Source organism: Piliocolobus tephrosceles, chromosome 6 (assembly GCF_002776525.5).
Source record: "Piliocolobus tephrosceles isolate RC106 chromosome 6, ASM277652v3, whole genome shotgun sequence".
In the NCBI taxonomy this organism is placed as follows: domain Eukaryota; kingdom Metazoa; phylum Chordata; class Mammalia; order Primates; family Cercopithecidae; genus Piliocolobus; species Piliocolobus tephrosceles.
Genome location: NC_045439.1, coordinates 100,949,450 through 100,973,221, shown reverse-complemented (window position 1 = coordinate 100,973,221; position 23,772 = coordinate 100,949,450). Strand labels below are relative to the sequence as shown.

Sequence of the window (23,772 nt, the reverse complement as noted above, 5' to 3'; positions counted from 1 at the left end):
ATGAAGAGGAACAGAATTGTTACAGTTGCCCAGGGTATGAAAATATTAAGTCTAGCCAATCCTGGTGCTCTGAAAAGCAGAAGACATTTCTTGGATACATAAAAGAAAAATATCAGTTTGGAGATGCCTTTTACTGATGTAATAAAATATTGTATTTATTCTACAACCCTGGATCCCAAGATTCTTGAGGGTGGCGGAAAACCTACCTGAGGTGGGGACGCACTTTTACCCATCTTTATTTCCTTCCCCAGACCCAGACTACAGTATACACAGTAAGTGCTCAGTCAGTATTTGCCCAGAGAATGGATGGAGAGTAGACTTCAATCCGGAGAGCTAAATATTTTTGATACACACATTTTAAATGCCTCCTAAATCTGACTTGGTGATCTGAAAATGATACTAGGCACACAACAGATGCTGCAGGGGCTTTTTCTCAGTTAATTTTATTTTCTGTTAACCTCTGTATTGGGTACAAAAATACTCAAAGAGATCTTAAATCAAACACACTGTGCAAATTACCATTTTAAGTCTTTTGTCCTTTTCAGCAGCTTACTAAGACATTCTGAGAAAAAATGCTTATTTTTCTAAGTCTCAAACATAAGAATGCCATATCTGAGTATTCTGCTGGTAAACATATTCCAAATGTGGTTCTATTTGGTTTTAAATATGAAGATCTAGATTTCTTTAAATAACTTTTCATTTTAGACTTTCGTATAAGCCTACCGTTAGAAATGCTTAGGTGTTTGTTTCTGTTTTTGTTTTCTGAGATGGAGTCTCACTCTGTTACCAGGCTGGAGTGCTGTGGCGTGATCTGGGCTCTGCAACCTCCGACCCTCTGGTTCAAGCAATTTTCCTGCTTCAGCCTCCCAAGTAGCTGGGATTACACACACACATCCTCACGCCCAGCTAATTTTTGTATTTTTTAGTAGAGACGGGGTTTCATCAGGATGGCCAGGATGGTCTCAATCTCCTGACCTCATGATCCGCCCGCCTCAGCGTCCCAAAGTACGGGGATTACAGGCGTGAGCCACCGTGCCCAGTCAATAAGGTGTTTTTTGTTTTTGTTTTTAAGAGATGGCAACTTGCTATGCTGCCCAGGCTGGAGTGCAGTAGCTATTCATAGCCCCCATCATCGCACACTACAGCCTCAAAACTCCTGGTCTCAAGTGATCCTCCCACTGAATTTAAATGTTATAAGAGAAAACAGGATTCTATGCTTTATATTAGCAATTTCCGAACAACATTCAAAGTGGATAAAGTTAAGTGAAATTATCTAAAAATAACACATGCCCATCCTATCTTTTAAAGTATGGCTTGCTTACCTTGGCCAACTCTCATCCAGAGGCTGTGAGGAATAATTGACTCCAAAAGCACTACCATCAAAGTAGAATTTTTAATAAAGGAAAAATACAAATTAATGGAAAGTTGAAGCAGAATTAGCAAGGTGGACTCACGGATAGTTAAAAACAACTGAGTTTTTGGCTCTTTATCCCTGTACCTGACAGCTCTTCCTTCATGCTTTCTCTTATCACCCTGCCTCAAGGACAGCCTATTCTGCTGTCTTCTAACCAGTGTTTTCTTTGCATGATTTTTTGTGGGGTGTTTATTATGTTTTACCCGCCTGGCACCTTTTGTTTTCAGGAACTGTCTCCACTCTTGCTCCAAACCTGGTAACGTTGCCATTCCCTCTGTGCCACACATGAGGAACCCAGGCCCAGGATTCTAGTCTAGGTACTTTACCCCCTGGAAACAGTGTTTGGCTCAGGGATAGGTTCATGACACAAACGGAACCAAGGAGAGTGCTTTTGAGTGGAAAAAAAGGAGTGCCCCAATAGGGGTGGTGAGCCCGAGGGCCTTCTGAACCTGGGGGTCTCCCCTTGGAGAAAGCCTATCTGTCATGCCTGAAGTCACCTCAGAAGTGGTACCTAGGTCTCAATGATATTATATGACTCCTTGGATCTAGCCCTTGGGCTTCCAGTGACACATGCCAATACATTTTCTGTTTTTAAGTTAAGGTGGGTTCCTGGTATTTATAACCAAAAAAGAGGCGCATTAGATGTGTGAAGAAACGTAAACTTTCCAGTGTTATTGGGGGCACTGTCTTATCAATGTTGTATTGTTCACTGGGTCTAGCATGGCTTGGAGCATATTCCGGACGCGTGGAGACACAAATGGGATGCTGCACTACACACCGAGCAGAGAGGCGTTGTTTTCATTCGTTTAGTTAACTGTTCACACACAATAGCCTTCTGAAGACACTGTTAATCATATTATTTTGGTAAGAAATCTTCAATGATTTTGTTCAGCCTAAAAGGCAAAATCAAAACTTACTGGCTTAGTAATTGTGGTGCTCCACAATTTGGGAACAATGGCCTCTGCTGCTCGTCTTCCCTTCAGCTGTCTGAGTTCCACAAACACAGCCTGTATTTTCCTGCCCCTCTGCCTTTGCTAATGCCATTTCCCCTATCTCTCCTCCTATGTGGAACGTTGCCTCCTTATCACTCACCCAAACCAAGCCCATTCCTTTTGTCTCCTGGATCACTGATTGGATGAAATATACATTCGGCAGTTACCAATAATACTTTTCATCCCAAACCTTTATTTCTTAAGGTGGACATAATAAAGAAGATACAAGCTACCCATTAAGACAGAAATGTGAAAACAGATATCTAAGCACCTACTGTGTGCCAGGCCTGTGCTGAGTTCACACTTTATTTAATCTTAATCCTGAGAGGCAGCTATTTCCCCCATTTTACAGCTGAAGAAACTGAGGCTCAGTTCTAGAAGAGCTGAGAAATCCAAGATCAGATAGCAGGCCTGGTGGATCAGGGGTCAAACCCACAACTCACTGACATCAAAGCCTGAGAGCTCTCCGCTAAGCTATGCTGCCTCTCAGGAAACAGTGAACTACGCCAAATGCCCCCAGAAAATAGAAAATAGTACCTGGAGTGTTCTGGGAAGAAGGATGGAGCCTATAAGAGAAGGTATCATTGGCTCGGGCTCAGGAGGAAACAGGAGCCTTGAAGGAGTGGGGCCCTATCCTGCAGGCCTGGGCTGGGCAGCTCAAATAAATACAGAATCTGGAATTAGGAAAATGGAGGCTCTCATGAGTTCTTAGTGATTTGGTGGGAAATGTCTTCTTTGCCAGGAGAAGCATTAGGATTGCAAGTTTTATCTTCTACGTATTAGTTTTCTTTGACAAGTCTCATTATCTTATGTCTTAATTTGACCTTAAATCGATAAAATAAAACAGATAATTTCCAAAGAGAGACATTTCTTCAACATTCACTATTAGGCTTAACGTACATGAAGTACAGATGAGGTGAGACCACAGTAGGAGGCAGGAGAGGAAAAGGTGATAAATAGGAAGGCCCATGAGAGACAAAACCCGTCAGTATTTCTGCTGGCCACGCCATTAGGGAGGAAACACTGAGCCTCAGAACCTGTGGTTATCTGCCTTTCTCTTTTCTGCAGATTGGATGAATCTGTGTTCAGAAACACTTAATTTCAGGAAGTAGAAGTTTACCATTTTTCTCAGTACACTGCCATCTTTAAACTCAATACCTCTGATTTCATAGTACTGATAATACAAATTAGAATGCAGTGGTGTAATAGTCACGTAATGATCAAATGTTGGTGATTTCAATGTTGAGGTATGAGCTAGCATTGTAACCTTCCTGATATTAACAATGTGAAAATATAGTAAATTCCTGGAAATTTTTAATATAATTAGGTTGAGGCATCAAAAGTTAAAAGATGTGACCTCCGAGCTCTCTTAATTTTTACTACCTCATCTAATTTAGTGAATATTTGAAAACCCAAGAGAACCATTCATGTTACACACTTACAGTTAACGCAAGGAAAATCTAGAAAAAGTTTATTTGTTCTTTGGAAAATTTCAGAAAACTTCATTCAGGTGGCTTTAAATTACTCCACAACACTGACATGCCCTAAGTCACAACCTTCAGACAGAGGAAACACTCTTATTTATAAACTTGAATTTGCCATTTACTCAAGAAGCATTTCTGGCATCCCCGCCAGGTGCCAGCGTGCCAGTGGAAGGGCAGCACAGGCCACAGGGCTTTTAACAACCACATCAGCACCTCCTCCGTTGCTTCCTTAGTTAAGCTTAGTGAAGCCTTTGGCTCAAGAAGATTTCCACTTAAAAAAGGAAGGCAGGGAGGAGGGATAATGAAAAAGATAAACAAAGAAGAGGTGGCTGCAATGGATGGAAACAAAAATTAAAGTTTAAAAAAAAAATCCCCACACTCACATGGATCTTTTCTTATCCTTCTGTGCACTCCTCTCTGCCCCTCTGCCTTCCGTCCTGATGTTCCCTGGGGTCTTGTGGCCTCAGAGCCTCAGGCCACACCTGCTTGCATTGCTCTGAGAGGCACAGGATGCTCTCAGGATCACTGGGCACCAGCTAGAGTGGGAGCAGGTGGAGGGGGTGGCGGGAACCTCCGGGCACAGGGGCTTTAGGAGGCGTTTCCTAAGAGCTTCAGGGCCAGTGCCCGTCTTCCTGGTGGACAGCCCCCGTCCTCCATGCTCGCTTTGGCCAATCCCATCCTTCCCTCAGCCCCACTGTCACCCACAGTCCAGTAACTCATAAATCCATACCTCCAGCTCCCAATAGTTAAATTTGTGAACTCCAAGTGCATATTTCCAACTGCCTACTCAACTTCTCTGCCAAAACACAGCTCAAATTCTACCAAAAATCCAACCAATCACTGTCCCCTTAATCTGTTCCTCTTCTTATAGTCCATCTTATTTAGTAAGGCCACCTTCTACCAAGGCACTCAGGTTAGGATCTCAGAGTCATCCCAGTCTGCTCTCTCTCTCCCCAAGCCTGTGCAGTTCTGTGCAGGAAAATCTTCCTCCTTGAATTACTGCTTCAATCCATCAACACAGGGACTGCTGTTCCTCTCAACCTGCGGAGTGTTAGAAGGAACAGTTCTTACTCTTCCCCAAAGGAAGGGGAGCAGCTCTTCGTCTGCTGATAAGAGAGGACATCAGTTGGCCCGTTTACCAGTGGGTGGGGTTACTGAGTCACAGAAGCTGAAAACAAGACCCGCCCCTGTCCCTTTCTTTGTGCTGCTTGACCTGCGGCTGGGTGAGCAGGCGCAGGGTTCCCTTCTCTTGGCTTCCCGTCCCTTTGCGGTCAGGGTACCTGGGCAGGGCTCGGGGCAGCCTGGAAGCCAATCATTTCTCTCTTGCTCTGGAACTCTGTGTTCTGCCAGGGACACGGTTTGTGGGGCATGCCTGTGGACTTCCACGCAGCTGGTGGGGTAAGTGGACTCAGAGTCTGGTTAATAGAACCCACCCACCACGACAAGTTTCAGGCTCAGATTGAATACAGAAAACTGGCCATAATTTGGCTCCTTCCTGATTTCTCAGCCATGTGTTTCTTGTCATTCTACTTCCTTTTGTCCCTTTACCTCCAACTGTGTCCCACTAGAAGGCATCTTAAAGTGAAACTGTAAGGGAGGATATGAGTGGCATCTTTTTTAGTCCTTGCATTTATAAGAACATCCTGTTTCCCTCAGCACATGAGAGGCAAATAGATTGCATGTGGTATTGTGAAGTCAGAATATTTACCCCTTAAAATTCTAAAAACTAATGTTTCCTTGTCCTTCAAGATAAGACGGGTGTTAGGTAAAAGCTGGATTTTGTGATCACTTAAGTTTTGGAAATCCTGGGTTAAAGATGAGAAGTTTCTTAACTGCAGGACTTTTCAGAGCCCTAATGTATATGGTCAGGCTCCGAGAGGAGCTAGAGAGCATGGTGTTTCTCAAATGTAATAGGCCATGCATTTCAAAGAAACAGTGTCCTACAAACCAATGTCCTAACATGTTCCTCTCATTATGATGAAAAGAATCAAAGCAAGGCCCAGCCCAGCGAGGAGAATCATTCCTAACTCTGGTAGGTCTTAAGCATCTCTTCATGACCCTCCATGCTAGTGAACTCTTGAATTCTTTTAGAGGAAGGCATTTTCTATGTTTCTTCAGCATGTCTCCTGCTTTCTCAGTGTGTTACCCACAAGTCTGAGAAAATATTTTATTTGCTATAAATTTATGTTAATAGTTCAGAAGTTCAGCGATGGTGTTTGGGACACAGCACATCCGCCAACCTTGAGGAGTGGGAGTAAGAAGGGCTGCTACAGACTGCGCAGCTGCAGAAGGGCAGAAGAGCGTCTATTCCAAGTGCCCAAGCCCAGGCCCCCAGCCAGAAGCAAGCCCTGGCAGTGCCTCTCCTCTGCCTGTGTGGGGCTAGGCCAGGGCCCAGCTGCAGCTGTGTCTTGGTCTTGTGTGGCCGCCCATGCCAAGGGCAAAGCCCACTCCAGAAGGCGTCTCCTGTGCCAGAGCTCTGTGTGCTGTGGCTGCCCACTCTGAGAGGAAGCCAGAATATTTGTTAAACATGTTCATTTTATTTGAGATCACCCTATCATAGGAGTGAACCCTTAGAACACATGTCTAAGCCAGTGTGTCTTAAATAACACCCAAGCCGAGAAACAGCTGTAATAAGAGAATTCTGATTTTTTCCTTTCGTTCTAACAAAGGTTCAAGCCAGTGTTTTATACTTTCAAATGATGAAACTTCATTTAAAAAGTCATAGACAAATGTGCAAGGCCACAATTTTAGGCAAATTAGTTCACAACTAACAGAATGAAGGCTGTGAAAGCAAAGATGGAATCACAGCCCTCCTCCTCTAAGTTCTCTGGAATAGATTAACACCAAAATAAAATCATCCCATTTCACAGACCCTTGATTCCTCAAGAGACTGGGCTAAAGAACTTTCTTTGCATCAAGAGATGTCCAGTCCCAGGACCCCAATATAAGGGCTTAGGAGACCACAAAGACATGGTTCGTGATCAGTGAATCTGACTCACACTGTCTAACAACTTTAATTTCTCTGCATATTAACTTGGTTTTTGCTTCCCCTTCCTTTAGGAGTTGACTAGCTTTGCTTATGCCCTCAAGTTGATCCATACAGTGCCAGATTATACCCTATCATAAGAGATAGGGTCCCCTGAACACAACAGGTCATCTCCCTTTCTGGGACTTTGCACCACATTCTCTTCCCTCTGCCTGGAACATACCTCCCAACTGCTTTACTCTCTTAAATCTCAATCATTACCATCTAAAGCCATTTTCCTTTATTATTGCCTGTTTGCTGTCATCTCCCACAGGACTGTAAACTCAAGAAAGCAGGAACTATGTCTTCCTTATTCATCACTGGGTCCCCATGCTTAGAACAGCGCCTGGCACAGAGAAGGGGCTCGGTAAATATCTGCTGAATGAACACTTTATCCTCTTACTTCTTAACCTTCAAGCCTCAGATTTTCCCCCAGGATGCCTTCTTTGTTCAAGCTGCACCTCTGACGTGCTCCCACAGCCCCTGAGCTGCCTCCCTGCAGACGCCATACCTGCCATGGCTGCTTATTTGCTGAGTAGCCTCTCCCACTGAACTCTGGGCAACTTGAGGTCAGGGGCCATGCTGTTTAATGTTACAGTGAACTAAAATGTCTAAAACGGTGTCTGACCACTAGTACATAGTTAACAAATAATTTTTGTAAGAGAATAAACATTCTACTCTTTTTTCTTCAATACCCTCCTCTATTTTGGTTAGTAAAGCTATATGTATGCTTACACATTTAGACTGTACTTCAAAAGTATCTGAGATAGCCACATATACATACACACATACATATATAGCATAATGTTTAAACTAATATATAGAAATGAGAGCACTGACAAGAGAAAGAGGGAACTGAGAACTGAAAAAATATGCACTTTTTTTTTTTTTTTTTTTTTTTTTTAGACAAAGTCTCGCTCTGTTGCCCAGGATGGAGTGCAGTGGCGCGATCTCGGCTCACTGCAAACTCCACCTCCCAGGTTCACGCCATTCTCCTGCCTCAGCCTGGGACTATAGGCGCCTGCCACCACGTCTGGCTAATTTTTTGTAATTTTAGTAGAGATGGGGTTTCACCATGTTAGCCAGGATGGTCTCAATCTCCTGACCTCATGATCTGCCTGCCTCGGCCTCCCAAAGTGTTGGGATTACAGGCGTCAGCCACCGTGACCAGCCAAAAAAATATACATTGTTAAATCAAGCAAAGAAACACTCAAAGTCTTTTGCCTGAACATTCTTGGCAATTTGGACAATGGTTTGATGTACTACTCCATCTTGACATGTGCAAATTTGCTGATGAATTGCCTCCATTTCCTTTTGCCTTTTTCATTCGATGTCAAAGTTATCACACATTCCAGAATAGATTCTCAAGATCATTTATCATCTTTACTTTCCTTGATAACAGCCACATAATATACAAAATCAGAAGTCGGTCCTTCTGTGGACCAAATGTGGTGTGTCCCTGGGGGTGGGAAAAAGGGGAGAGACAAACATTCCCTGGGGTCATTATCCTTGCCTCCAAATAGATTAAAAACTGCAAGAAGCTTGAAGGCAAGAAAAGTTGGGGTTTCCCTAGGGTGCCCCCACAACTCCTGGCTCCCTTGTACAAGGTCCTCCTCACTGCGAGTGGACGCAGGTGGCATGGGGAGGGTAGAGCACAGGCTGGGCCATCCTGGGCCTGGTCTGAATCCTGAGCAAGTTACTTCACCACACACTCAAGTTTCCTCATCAGAAAATGAGGGTTAAAAAAATAAACGACTCAGTGAGTTTTTGAGGACTAAATGACACATAAATTGCCCATCACAGTGCCTGGCATGGGTAGGTGCTCAGTAAACATGAGTGCCCTGCCCCCACTTCCTGGTTTCTAGACTTGTGAAGCCAACTCTACCATCACTGCCAGGAATTCAGCTCTCCGCAGCGAGACCCACCCCGCCTTTCTTCTCCTTCCTCCACCCCTGCGACCGAGTACTGAGAAGAATGAAGTGAGAGCACGGTCCCTCCTGGCACACTTCTGTGTCCTCTCCCAAAAAATCCAGCTCAGTTCTGTTTCCCAAAGCCTTCGGCACAATGCTGGTCGCACAACACCACCCACGACTGCCGCCCCATAAACAGCACTGATTAAATGAAACTGTCCGGTGAATTCACCATTTCCTTTCCTTTATTTCTACTTAACAGCATAGAGTTTGGTGTGACTCTACATCACTGCATGAGATTTTCCTATATTCTGGGTTTATTTTAGTTATCACTTACTGAGTTTGAAACATCACAAATAGAAAATCATATGAAATTTCATCTGTAAGTTCCAAAAGTGGGTCAGCAGAACAAAAGAAATACAAATAAATCACATATCTGTATGTCCATTTTTGCTAGATAAACTAAGTCTCTCTAACCTGATTCAAAGTCAGGTTTAACTCTAACTTAGCCAGTTTCTGGAGAAAATGCTCAGAACACCCTGCAATGGGACTGAATTACAGGTTGTTTTTGTTGTTATTTCGTTAAACTGAACTTTATTGATGCTATCATAAACACCTACAATGATGTTTCCAAATGCTGACTGCAGAGATGTTTCTCGTTTCCAACTCATTTATTTGTATTGCCTCCTTTCATCAGATAAATGAAGATTTTGAGGCCAAAGGAGAATTGCAGGGAAGATAAATCCTGAACACTTTTCAAACATTTCAGAATGCACACTCCCTTTGAAGAGTAAAAAAGGATATTTGTCGCCCTGGCTTGTCCCCAGACCTTCGGTGCAGGGGGTGGAAGCGGTTCCTGGATGGCCTCTCCACCAGCCCGTGATGGCGGGTTCCCCGAACATTATCAGCTTGGTGAAATGACGGCTGCAGAGAGAAGGGAAGAAGAGTTGGCCTCCAACCATGAAATTGTCACTCACCCCCAAGAACAACTGATAACAACAGCAGATGAAAGGACCGATTTTACAGTTTTACTTATTATACATTAGTGGGCCTTGAGTCAAGGTAAATAAAGTAGTATATGGAACCATTTCTTTATAATAACCTAAAAATAATGAAAAATAGTCTGTAGTGTGTTAAGAGGAAAGCTGAAAGAAGAATAAAAGCTGTCATGCAATTGGGGGAGGAGAATCAGAAGATGGTGAATTCATATACTAAATCCCAGAAAACTAGAAAGGACACTCTGAAATGTAAAAGAGGTAATATTAAAGAAACTGGCAAGCCATGAGGCACCTATTTGTTCTGCATGGTGTCTTTTAAAATATTTGATTGAATTCACAATGTTTGAAAATTCAGACTTGAGGATTCTAGGGAAAAATCAGAATTTTTTTTTTTTTTTTGAGATGGAGTCTTGCTCTGTTGCCTAGGCTGGAGTGCAATGGTGCAATCTTGGCTCACTGCAAACTCCGCCTCCCAGGTTCAAGCGATTCTCCTGCCTCAGCCTCCCAAGTAGCTGGGATTACAGATGTGTGCCACCATGCCCAGCTAATTTTTGTATTTTTAGTAGAGACAGGGTTTCACCATGTTGGTCAGGCTGGTCTTGAACTCCTGACCTCAGGTGATCAGCCTGCCTCAGCCTCCCAAAGTGCTGGGATTACAGGCGTGAGCCACCACGCCCAGCCATAAATAAAAATATCGTGGCCACACTGAACCACACTCATCTCAGGCCGAAGTTGAGCGTGGCTGCTCCCTGTAGATGGGACACCCACTCTCTCATTGTGAATCCTTACACACAAACCATTTCACTGACTCATCATTTTAGACATTCAGAGTGTGTAACCCCTGACTTAAAGAGGGAAAAAGGAATGCGATGTAAATACAAGTGGAAAAAATCCAAATCATCAGTCCCTAAATGGTACAAATGAAAGAAATAGATTCAAGATAAATTCATGGTCAATAAATCCAAAACCCTTTTTAAAGAGATGCTTGGGGTACGTTCTTAACAGTTTTGAGACTGGCATCACAAAGGGCAACCTTTTTGGTTGTCAAAAGCCAAATCCTAGGCTAGGCCAATAAATCTCACATAATGGGGCAATGTGCATACATCACGCAATAGATGTGCTTGTGAAATAAAGAAAACAGATTTTCTTCTCCCATCCCCTCCAGCATTAAGGTGTTACTGACAGAAAAATTGTATATATTTACACTGTACAACATGATGTTTTGATATATGTATACATAGCAAAATGATGAAATCAAGTTAATTAACATATCTATCGCCTCACGTACTAATCATTCAAAACAGAGTTTTCTATTAGGTCAATTGAGTCACATATAAAATTGGTAGCTCACTATGAAAGGAATCCTGTGACACAATATGTTTTTATAGGGGACTTCCTTCAGCTAAAAACTAATTTTTCTTTGTTAAACATGGATTTTCTCATTTTGGATTTGAGAATTACTCCTATTTCTCCCAAGTAGACTCATAAAATGTGTGGGCCAATTTAGTCTAACAGTTTCGATCTATTTTTATAATCCAAATCTATAAACTCACAAAATAAAGTTACCTTACCAAGGAACAACTTCTGGGCTGGAAGAAAAATAGCCACTATGATACAGGGAAGCTAGATTTGATCTCAGACAATGGAATACTCTATTCTAGAGAATAATATATTGAAATACCTGAAAAATAAAGGGACAAACTGATATCAGGTGCTTCTTGGCAAGATGCAATGAGGACACAGGATCTCTTTTTTTGAGACAGGGTCTCACTCTGTTGCCCAGGCTGGAGTGCAGTGGCACAATCTTGGCTCACTGCAACCTCCACTTCCCAGGCTCAGCCTCCTGAGTAGCTGGGACTATGGCACATGCCAACATGCCTGGCTAAATTTTTTATTTTTTTGTAGAGACAAGGTCTCGCCATGTTGGTCAGACTGGTCTCGAACTCCTGACCTCAAGTTATGTACCCTCCTTGGCCTCCCAAAGTGTCGGGGTTACAGGCCTGAGCCACTGCACAATTACTGCCAAACTGGGCTTCTGGAGGCCAGTCCACAGGGTGGGGAGAAGGGTCTTTAGAAGGCGTTCCCAAAATCAGAGTTCCTGAAATGTCTTTTCGACTTCCTATTAAGTTCATATTTTCTGGCTGGGTGAGGTGGCTCCTGTCTAGAGTCCCAACACTTTGGGAGGCGGAGGTGGGAGAACTGCTTGAGGCCAGGAGTTTGAGACCAGCCTGGGAAACGTAGTGAGACCCTGTCACTACAAAAAATACAAAAATTAGCTCTACAAACAAACAAATTAGCTAGGCATGGTGGTGCATGCCTGCAGTCCAACCTAGCACTTTGGGAGCATGAGGTGGGAGGACCACTTGAGGCCAGGAGTTCAAGACCAGCCTGGGTAACAATGCAAGCCCTCACTTTTACAAAACAAAAAACAAAAAAACAAAAAAATTAGTGGGGCTTGGTAGTGGCCACCTGTAGTCCTTGCTACCGGGGAGGCTAAGGTGGGAGGATCACTTGAACCCAGGTGTTCAAGGCTGCAGTGAACTATGATCACACCACTGCACTCCAGCCTGGGCAACAGAGCAAGACCTTGTCTCTAAAACAAACAAACAAAAAAACAAAAAACAAAAGCTTATATTTTCGATTTACCAGCTGCCTCTTTTGCATTAACCCCGCTGCTGTCCCAAATCCTGTATTACTGCTGGTATTCAGTTGTGGGGTGTTAATCTCTGCTTATATTTGATATTTTCTTCTCTTCCTTACCGTGGCCCAATCTCAACTCTCTGCCCCTGCAGTATTTGATTTAACTCCAAACTATATTTGGCTTAACCTTCTCAATTACTTCTCAAAGACCTGCCTTTCTCATCAAATGAATTAGAGTAGCTGTTCAGTCAGGGAAGCTGGAAACTGAAGGAGGTTTAAGGATGAAGTCTGGGCTGGGTGCAGTGGCTCACACCTGTAATCCCAGCACTTTGGGAGGCCGAGGGAAGTGGATCATTCTGAGGTCCGGAGTTTGAGACCAGCCTGGGCAACATGGCAAAACCCCGCCTCTACTAAAAATACGAAAATTAGCCAGATATGGTGGCACTAGAATCACTTGAACCCAGGAGACAGAGGTTGCAGTGAGCCAAGATCATGCCACTGCAATCCAGCTTGGGTGACAAAGAAATACTATGTGCCACTCAAAAGGCCAAATGCTTCACTTTTTCTACTCCTTTTCAAGTTTTATCCAGGTAAGTTCTTACATGGTTATATCTGCAGAGTACATACAGTATTTTCTTTTTTTATTTTACTATTATTTTTTTGAGACAGAATCTTGCTGTGTCGCCCAGGCTGGACTGCAGTGGTGCGATCTCAGCTCATTGCAGCCTCACCTCCCTGGTTCAAGCAATTCCCCTGCCTCAGCCTCCCCAGTAGCTGGGATTACAGGCACATGCAACCACTCCCGGCTAATTTCTTTGTATTTTTAGTAGAGACGGGGATTCACCATGTTGGCCAGGCTGGTCTCGAACTCCTGACCTAAGCCAATCCGCTCGCCTTGGCCTCCCAATGTACTGGGATTACAGGCGTGAGCCATTGCACCCAGCCTATTTATTTTAATTTTTATTATTTTTTTTTCTCGAGACGGAGTCTCGCTCTGTCGCCCAGGCTGGAGGGCAGTGGCGCGATCTTGGCTCACTGCAAGCTCTGCCTCCCGGGTTCACATCATTCTCCTGCCTCAGCCTCCCAAGTAGCTGGGACTACAGGCACCCGCCACCAAGCCCGGCTAATGTTTTTTTGTATTTTTAGTAGAGATGTGGTTTCACCATGTTAGTCAGGATGGTCTCGATCTCCTGACCTCGTGATCCACCCACCTCGGCCTCCCAAACTGCTGGGATTACAGGCGTGAGCCACCATGCCCGGCCATTTTTTAATTTTTTGAGAGAGAGTCTCTCTCTGCTGCCCAGGATGGAGTGTGGTGGTGCAATCTTGGCTCACTGCAACCTCCACCTCCTGGGTTCAAGCGATTCTCCTGCCTTAGCTTCCTGAGTAGCTGGGGTTACAGGTGCCTGCCACCACGCCCGGCCAATTTTTGTATTTTTAGTAGAGACGGGGTTTCACCATGTTGGCCACACTGGTCTTGAACTCCTGACCTCAAGTGATCCGCCCGCCTCGGCCTCCCAAAGTACTGGGATTACAGGCGTGAGCAACTGCACCTGGCCGGTATTTTAAACATTTCACGTTGCCAGTCAAAGAATGTATCATTTGGGCTGGTTGTAGTGGCTCATGTCTATAATCCTAGAACTGCAGGAGGCCGAGGGTGAGGGTCGCTTGAGGCCAGGAGTTTGAGTCCAGCCTGGACAACACAGTGAGACCCTGTCTCTACAAAAATTTTTGTTAAATTAGCTGGTGTGGTGATGTGCACCTGTAGTGCTAGCTACTCAGGAGGCTGAGGCTGAGGCTCAGGATCCCTTGACCCCAGGAATTTCAGGCTACAGTGAGCTATGATTGCGCCACTGTACTCCAGCCTGGGTGGCAGAACAAGACTCTGTCTCTTAAAAATAACAACAGGCTGGGCGCCGTGGCTCACGCCTGTAATCCCAGCACTTTGGGAGGCTGAGGTGGGTGGATCACGAGGTCAGGAGTTCAAGACCAGCCTGGTCAACATGGTGAAACCCCATCTCTACTAAAAATACAAAAATTAGCTGGGCATGGTGGGGCATGCCTGTAATCCTAGCCACACAGGAGGCTGAGGCAGGAGAATCGCTTAAACCCAGGAGGCAGAGGTTGCAGTGAGCTGACATCACGCCACTACACACCAGCCCGGGTGACAGAGAGAGACTCTGTCTCAGAAAATAAAAATAAAAATAACAACAACACCCCAAAAACACATATGTTTCAGAGTCAAAGAAACAGTTCAAGTTCAGGATGTTCCACTTATTAACAAGTTACTTCATCTTCCTTATCAAAAAAGTGGAAATGATAATATAACTTCCACGGGCTTGTTGAGAAGACAAAATGATGTTACATATGTACGAGTTGCTTGTCCCAGGGATACCTGGACATTGGAAAGGAGGATGAGTGTCTGCATGGTGGAACACTGGGAAGCATCTTGTCAAAGGTGGGGCTGACCTGCAGAGTCCTTTCATGGTCAGGAGTAGCAGCATCACCATTAGGGACTGCCCCAGCATTCTGAGCCTCCCACAGTGCTCCCCAAGGGTCCTACAGCTCAGGCACCATCTGTTGCCATTCCAAATCACCTCAGACGTCACCCAGCTGCAGCCTGGGATGAATGGCTAAAAAAAGTTGACCGGCCCACGTGACTTGCTTTGGCCAATGGCTTATGAGCAAACGTGATGTTCATATTGTTCGAACAGAAACTCATACTCTTACTTCTGCCATGAGACTATCACATCTTAAGTAGGGGATGCTCCCTCAGCCTCAGTTGCAGACAGAGAAGATACACAGAGGAGAGCCATAGAAGGTATTCTGGCACCACTGGCAAGTAACATGAGTGAAAAATAAATGTTTGTTGAGAGTCTGAGTTTTCAGATTGTTACAAAAGCAAAGCTGGCTAATACGGTAGTGATGGCAGAGAGAGACTGAATGAAATAGAAAGTTCCATTTTTCTTACCTTTTTTTTTTTTTTTGAGACAGAGTTACACTCTGTCCCCAGGCTATAGTGCAGTAGCGTGATCTCAGCTCACTGTAAACTCTGCCTCCCAAGTTCGAGCAACTCTCCTGCCTCAGCCTCTTGAGTAGCTGGGGAGTACAGGCATGTGCCATCGTGCCTGGCTAATTTTTTTTATTTTTTTTATTTTTAGTAGAGATGGTTTTGCCATGTTGCCCAGGCTGGTCTCGATCGCCTGGCCTCAAGTGATCCACCCACCTTGGCTTCCCAAAGTGCTGGGATTACAGGCGTGAGTGAGTCACTGCGCCTGACCTCATTTTCTTGAAGAACAAGGGAGGTGTAAGTCAAAAGAACCTGCGAATGGGAGCCAGGCACAGTGGCTCAGGCCTGTAATCCCAGCACTTTGGGAGGTTGATGTGGGTGGATCACTTGAGCTCACAAGTTCGAGACCGTCTGGGTAACATGGCAAAACCCCGTCTTCACAAAAAATACAAAAATTTGTCAGGTGTGGTGGTTCACGCTTGTAGTCCCAGCTACTTGGGAGGCTGAGGCAGGAGGATCACTTGAGCCCAGGAGGCAGAGGTTGCAGTGAACTGAGATCCTGCCACTACACTCCAGACTGGGTGACAGAGGGGAGACCCTGTCTCTAAATAAATAAATACAGAAAGCAAGCAAGAAAAAAACGAACCTGTAAAGGGGAATCGACATATTTTAAGGAGGGTCTTAGGCTCAGGCTCTCAAAAGTACTCTCCTGTTTCAGAACATGGGACCTAGACATCAAATGAGGAAGAGAGGGCTTCTGTGCCTCCAAATAGAAATGCTTTTCCACATCAGTGTCTGGAATCCAGTGCTAGATAGACCGGGGAAGGGAGTGACATGGCTAATGCTAATGGCAGAACTCTTTCTGTAATGAAACACGACACGTGAATCTTCCAAAAGAAGCAGAGTTGTGGATTTCCAGGTAGAAGTTTAGAGCTAATGGCAGACAGTACCATACTCCCGGAGTACTTCCCCAAGGGACCTAGAGCTCAGTTAGATGAGATCTCAGTTACATGTAGGTGCACACCTACCTATCCCATAGCATCTGAAAGCTGCAGCCTGGGATGAATGACTGAAAAGTTGCAACTAGATTTCGTCACCTGGGGGGAAATTACTTCCTCTAATTTAGACACTATTGATCTATCAATGTGACCTACGTTTGTTTGCATTAACTATTTGGGTAGATATACCATACTGTTGGCATATCATTATATTTGTGGTTAATTAGAAACCCCAGATCCTACTTGACTGGTAAACCATAAGCACATTCCTACATAAGCCCATGCTGTGTTAGGAAATGAGCTGAAGTCCAAGAATTGGAGAGTTGTTGTTTATTATCAACTAGGAAGATTATCATTAGTAAAACTATATATGGTACAGTATATTCTTTATGTGTGAACAATTGAGACATACTTTTTTCTTCCGCAGCTAAGCTAAGTAGAAAAATAAATTCTAGCATATAGTTGTATTTTTATACAAAGTTATTAAAAACAGGAGAAATGTAATTTCCAAATACCTTGAAGTGAAACATGGGTTTCTAAATGCTAATGGTATGACCAAATACATCCTTCCATGTAAGAAGTTCTACAGGGCCAGGCACAGTGGCTCACGCCTATAATCCCAGCACTTTGGGAGGCCAAGGTGGGTGGATCATGAAGTCAGGAGTTTGAGACCAGTCTGGCCAACATGGTGAAACCCCATCTCTACTAAAAACACAAAAACTAGCTGGATATGGTAGTGGGCATCCATAGTCCCAGCTACTGGGGAGGCTAAAGCAGGAGAATTGCTTGAACCCAGGAGGCAGAGGTTGCAGTGAGCTGAGATTGCGCCACTGCATTCCAGCCTGGGTGACAAAGCGAGACTCCATCTCAGAAAAAAACAAAAAGTTCTACCAAGTTTTTAAAAATATATTAAAAACATGCAGAAAAGCAGGATTAAGCATATACATAAATGGTTAATACTTTGAAAAAGTATTGATCCAGAATACCACAACCTCAGCATCTTTACAAAGGGGTGCCTAATCGATATTCTCAAACAGAAGCAATTCTACATAGGACAACTCCTGGTAGCTTCAATGACAGGCCTCATGATGACTCGTGATCAAGAAAAAAAGTGATAAAACTCCTGCAAGAGCAGCATGTATTTTCCTGGAATACTACTGTCAACACTGGGAATGTGTACTGGTATGAAGCTTCAATATTACAGAGGACTGCACTGGAATGTGAGGTCACAATTATTTTATGCTTGAGCCAGGGGTCATTTATGTGGCAACTTCAACCATCTCAGCAGCGAGCCAGAAAGCAAAGAAAGCCTCTAAATAACAAAAATGGATAAGAACCCCAGAGGACAGCAGTTAGAAAGGAACCCCACCAGTTCTCCATAATACCCCACCCAGGTCTAACAAACTGAGGCACCTCGTTTTCCAACTTGCAGCAGGTGAAAATAAGGTGGGGATAGGCAAAGGAAGGGAACCAGAGTTGCTGGCTTAGCAGAGAGAGCTACACAAGTAAAAGCAAGAGGGAGTGGAATTCTGTTCTTTCTGTCTACAGATGGGAAACCAAGATCCAGAGAGCTGAAGTGATTTTTCTCAAGATCACAGAGCTAGTTTGTAGCAGCCTAAAAACTTAAACTCAGGATCCCGAGCCTCACTCAGTATTCTCTTCACCTCACCGCTTTGCCTCCTTTGCTATATAGCCTACATAAAATCAATTCTTTTTGAGATTTTAGACAGATTTGTACTGATACATACAGAAGTTAAAAAAAAAAAAAAAACTATTAAGAAATTTTCCGGACTGGGCGCCATGGCTCCTGCCTGTAATCCCAGTACTTTGGGAGGTCATGGTGGGAAGACTGCTTGAGCCCAGGAGTTCGAGACCAGCCTGGGCAGCATAGCCAGACCTTGTCTCTGCTAAGAATTTAAAAACTAGCTAGGCACAGTGGCACACACCTGTAGTCCCAGATACTTGGGAGGCTGAGGCGGGAAGATACCTTGAGCACAGGAGGTGGAGGCTGCAGTGAGCTATGATCATACCACTGCACTCCAGCCTGGGGGACACAGCGAGACCTTGTTGCTTAAAAAAAGAAAAATGAAAGAGAAATTATCCAGATAAATTGTACTACGTTCTCCTAAATCTACTGAAGATTTAAGATTCAATTACAGGATAATAGTCTTGCTAAGATACCTGACTACGATGCAATATAAAGGGCACACCTACAAATTGACATTGGCTCCAGTAGTCTCATTTGGAGTAAGTAACTAACTTAATATTATGTAAATGGTTAGCTAAAAGTCACAAAGCTATTCATTGACGACAATGCTTCCTCTGATAGAATTAAAATGCTACCCCAACCCTTCTTAATTCCTCTGTATACTTGGATTTGTATCTGTTTCCAACAGAGCTTGGGTAGGAGAGGAGACTGGTTGGAAATGTAGCTGGTCGTAGAGACACCAGATAGGGTAGTTAATGCCTGGTTCTAATGGCATCCTTAAACCATCACTTAGCTCTACCAGGCCGCCAGCTTGCCCGTGATGCTGCTTGGTTCTTCTTTAGTTCACTTCAGTTCTTGACAAATCCCCGAGAGATTGGCCACCAGTACTAAATAAATTTCTGTTGGTGTCCAGCCTGGGCAACATAATGAGACCACAACTCTTTTTAAAAAGTTCCGCTGGGGGCCGGGCACGGTGGCTCATGCCTGTAATCCCAGCACTTTGTGAGGCTGAGGTGGGCGGATCACCTAAGGTCAGGAGTTGAAGACCAGCCTGACCAATATGGTGAAACCCCGTGTCTACTAAAAATACAAAATTAGCCAGGAGACGGAGGTTGCAGTGAGCTGAGATCGCACCATTGCACTCCAGTCTGGGCAACAGGAACGAAACTCCATCTTAAAAAAAAAAAAAAAAAAAAAAAAAAAATCCGTTGGGGAAGAGTGGAGAAGAGTGGAGATTTAACAAGTTTAGGAAGTAAGGCAGGTTCCTAAAGCTTGCAGGGCTCTTTATTTATATGCAGGCTAAAGCTAATGGAAGATGTTATAGCCTCCCTATTTAAAAAAGGACAAGTCTAAATAACAAAGGAACAACTGTGCCTCTCTTGGGAACCCAGCTGGAGATCATTCTAGGCACTGCCAGCACCTCCTTTGATTCTCATGACAAGTGGGGGAGTCGTGAAGGCCTGCCTACAACAAAGGGGCTGCTATTAATTCACACTGCCTTGGGGTTAAATGGCTCATTAAGTCTACCTTATAAACTAAGCTGAAGAAAAAAGGATGTCATACTTGGTTAAATACCCTATTATAACATCATTCAAAAAAAAGAAAAGAAAAGAGAAACTTAAAGAGAAGTTCAAAATGTATTACAAATCTCCAGCATCAGACCTACCGGCACCCAGCCAGCCTCTCTGACAGCAGCCTCTGACACTGTTCCTTTGCCCTGTGCAGGGCCTAGGTATGCCAGCAGGCAGGGGCTTTGGGTCACAAAACTCCTGTGAGGTTCCTAGCTGTTCTGGGTTTTGGAAGGCTTTTCCCCCAGCAGCCTGCCAAGCATTACACTATCTCTGGGGCTAGTCTAGTCCAGTCTCGCATAAGTGATTAGACCCTCAGAGCCCTTGAACCACCTAGATGGCTTTTTTGTTTGTTTTTAACCTGGAGGCTATGCCTTTTTTGACCAGCTGATTTGGGGATCCAATCTTCTCCAAAGGACTAAGTAAGTCTTGCTGTGAGGAATGAAAAGAAGAGATGAAGAGCAGAGCAGATCAGTGAAGGCGCCAGCACCCAACCTTCTGATTTAGGCCCTGGCCTATCACCATGTCTGTGGCCCTTGTGTTGCCCCTTCCCAGTCTGTATTTTTAAATGAAAGATAAAAGGGACGTAAAGTTAACAGATAGACTAAGTTAAAAGGTGACTCCAGAAAATGATAGAGATAAAACAGTTTTGGGGTTGTTCTGTTTTGTTTTTAGCAGGTAAAGTCAGTATCAGACCAATCAAAACGATCACAGAGGGTCAGGCAAAACAGTATCTCAAAATAAGAAATAACGGCTGGGCATGGTGGTGGCTCACACCTGTAATCCCAGCACTTTGGGAGGCCGAGGTAGGAGGATCACTTGAGCTCAAGAGTACAAGACCAGCCTGGGCAACATAGAGAGACCCCATCTCTAAAAAAAAAAAAAAAAAAGAAGAAGAAATAACAACAACGCATAAAACACTCCCAGAATTCATGCTGGGGAATCCTGCTCAAGAAAAGGTGGAGAATAAGGTCTATGTCTCAGGCAGGGCTTCTCACCTGGAGAAGGTGGGTGACATTCGTTCCCTGACCGTGATGGAGCAGGCTGTAAGCAGTGAGACCTCGGATTCCTCCCCTAGCATCTTCCCTCCAGCATTTGCACAGTGGCAGCCACACAGTGGGCTCCAACACATGTTTGCTGAATTACGTAATGTTTCTAAATGATTTGGCTCCAAAGAGGAATGTGTACCCCCAGGGAATTTACAGGATGAGCACAGGGTACGGGGAAAACATTAGAAGTTCTGTTTCCACTTAGTTTTCTATTTTTTTGTGTACTTAATATTAACAATACAGTGTTATATGTACATAATTTAAAAAACAAAGAACATACCCAAATTGGGGATATAAAACTCTTTTCACTACTAGGCTGCATAATCAAAAAGTTTAAATGCAAAATGTTAATAATTATTAAAAACTGGTGAGGGCTATAGGGGAGCTTCTTATTCTTCTCCTTCTACTTTTCTGCACAGCTACAAATTTCCACGATAAAATGAAGAATTTCAGCTTCAAGTTCTCAGGGACGGCATGGCAGGGTGAAAGCAAACCCAAGCCTCTAAAGGCATTTTACTGTCTTTCCAGGGAGCGCCACCCAAGCCTCCACAGAAGTAGAAGTTTTAAACTGCCTGTTCCCATCCCTGCATCCCTACCTGGTGTGATATCTTTGGTGGTGAGGGAGGCCTTCTGTTGAGTGTAGTTCTCCTTTTAACTTTAATGCTAATAGGACAATGACTAGAGAAATATGTTCTGGGCAAATCAGGTTTGCCCATTTACCTCCTCCAGAGGACACGGATTTGCTTCTTATGGTGATAGAAAGGAACTGCAGAAGGGAAGAACTGGCTCTTAACCAACTAAGACTTGAGCAGTGACAGGAGTCCAGCCTAGTGGCTGGTGAGGGAACTGGCCAAAGGCACCCTTGGAGGCCAGAAGGGTGAGGTAGGCACTTCAGGGCAAGTAGGAAAGAAGTCAAAGTGCCTGTTCATCCCACCACCAACCTCTTCCTGCCATAGGAAACATACGTAAAAGACAAGACACCTGCCACCCTGCCTGCTCCCTCCTTTCACCCCCACTGCATTCTGAATCACACCAGATCCAACACTGTGATTCAACTTGGTAGGACACTTCACTGAGTTTAGAAGAGATCTGTAATTTGGAATTAAAAGAGAAAAAACAAAGGGGAGGGGACAGATGAAACAAGAGTGGCAAAATGTTGAAAAATATTGAATCTGCTGATGAGTCTATGGGGGTTCTTTATTCTACTTTGGGGTAGATTTTACATTTCCAAACAAGTTTAATTTTTTAATTACAATTATGATACTGTCATAAATTAAAGGTGCCTTTTCAGTTTTAACTCAATAACTTCTACATACATGCCAAAAAAAGAGATGAAGGCCATGTTTTCTACCATCTAACCAGTAAACAAAACAACACAACTTCTTTTCACACTATTGATAACTTTAAAGGACAAAGTAGCCGGGCGCGGTGGCTCAAGCCTGTAATCCCAGCACTTTGGGAGGCCGAGACGGGCGGATCACGAGGTCAGGAGATGGAGACCATCCTGGCTAACACGGTGAAACCCCGTCTCTACTAAAAAATACAAAAAACTAGCCGGGCGACGTGGCGGGCGCCTGTAGTCCCAGCTACTCGGGAGGCTGAAGCAGGAGAATGGCATAAACCCGGGAGGCAGAGCTTGCAGTGAGCTGAGATCCGGCCACTGCACTCCAGCCTGGGCGGCAGAGCAAGACTCCATCTCAAAAAAAAAAAAAAAAAAAAAAAAAGACAAAGTAAGTGTACGATGTCACAAAGGAGCTAGGAAAGTATAAGAGAAAACATGTCTGGAAAGAATAAAATGCTCTGGAATATTTAGTTAGATATAGCACATGGTAATTCTAAATAAAGCATATTGAGTTTTTAAAAAAACTTACATCTTGTTTTTGATTTAAAAGAGCATAGGGTACTTTTCGTCATCTGGCCACTGGCTCATGAAAAGACACACACAGTGTCCTTGTCCTGTTCTGTCTGGACTCATAAGCCACAGAATTTGGAATGACCTTCCGGGCCAGGCAATGCAACCAGACAGCATCCTCACCAAAGGCCATCTAGCCGCCACCAGACCCCTCTGAAGATGGGAACGGAGTACTTTCCCAGGCAGGCCACTCCTTTCTCATCCAGCCATGCTTCTGGTATGTTCTCCCTTAGGCTGAGCTATAAAGTGTTCCTAAGCAATCACTATCTCTTGGGAGAATCTGCCCAGATGAGAGGTTGCTAAAAATTCATCATGGTTTAAACAGCAGAAAAACACAAAAATAAAATTTAAAAAAAAAATTCATCATGGTAAGAACTTTAGTCTCTATGACAAACCAAGCTACCAAAAATGGAAGAACTGGTCCCTGAAACCAGATTCTCCATTTAATCTGAGTTAAAGCCATAACTGGATCTGGGTGCTTGTTTGGAGATTGAGTTGGTCTGGCATTCCTTTTGTCAAACAAACAGAAAAACCAAGCAGGCCGGGTGCAGTGGCTCACGCCTGTAATCACAGCACTTTGGAAAGAGGCTGAGGCGGGTGGATCACCTGAGGTCAGGAGTTTGAGAGCAGCCTGGCCAAATGGCAAAACCCCATCTCTACTAAAACTATACAAATTAGCTGGGTGTGGTCGTGCACATGCCTGTAATCCTAGCTACTCTGGAGGCTAAGGCAGGAGAATCACTTGAACCCGGGAGGCGGAGGTGCAGTGAGCCGAGATCACACCACTGCACTCCAGTCTGGGTGACAGAGCGAGCGAGACTCGTCTCAGGGGAAAAAAAAAAAGAAAGAAAAACCAGCGGGACTGACACTAAGGAAGCCTGTTCTTCCTATCTGCAAGTACCCACTTTTACCTACAGACAGGGGAGAGAGAACTAACCACGCTGTGAGCCTTAGAGTTACTGAGGAGTAAAGCTCAGAATGCGGTCCTCTCCTGGCTCCTGGCTTCAGTGCTGAGCCTTTGAGAACCCAGACAAGGAAACAGTGATTAACCAGTTTCCTCAGTT

The 23,772-nt window shown here is 44.2% G+C and overlaps 1 protein-coding gene and 1 long non-coding RNA gene across 6 annotated transcripts in view; one reads left to right on the top strand and one right to left on the bottom strand.

The window, feature by feature from the left end:
* The window catches only part of CRTC3 (CREB regulated transcription coactivator 3), a 99,964-nt gene that overhangs the window by 23,091 nt on the left and 53,101 nt on the right, over nt 1–23,772 (bottom strand). For all 5 annotated transcript variants that reach the window (XM_026448699.2, XM_026448698.1, XM_026448697.1 and 2 more), the window contains exons 3-4: nt 9,630–9,749; nt 1,323–1,384 (exon numbers count right to left, since the gene is read on the bottom strand). In XM_026448699.2, the coding sequence (XP_026304484.1) occupies nt 1,323–1,384; nt 9,630–9,749 (182 nt within the window). The remainder of the gene's footprint in view (nt 1–1,322; nt 1,385–9,629; nt 9,750–23,772) is intronic.
* LOC111528650 lies at nt 5,093–10,118 on the top strand. Its single transcript, XR_002727106.3, has 2 exons — nt 5,093–5,288; nt 9,523–10,118. It is a non-coding gene; the product is annotated as an uncharacterized LOC111528650 (long non-coding RNA).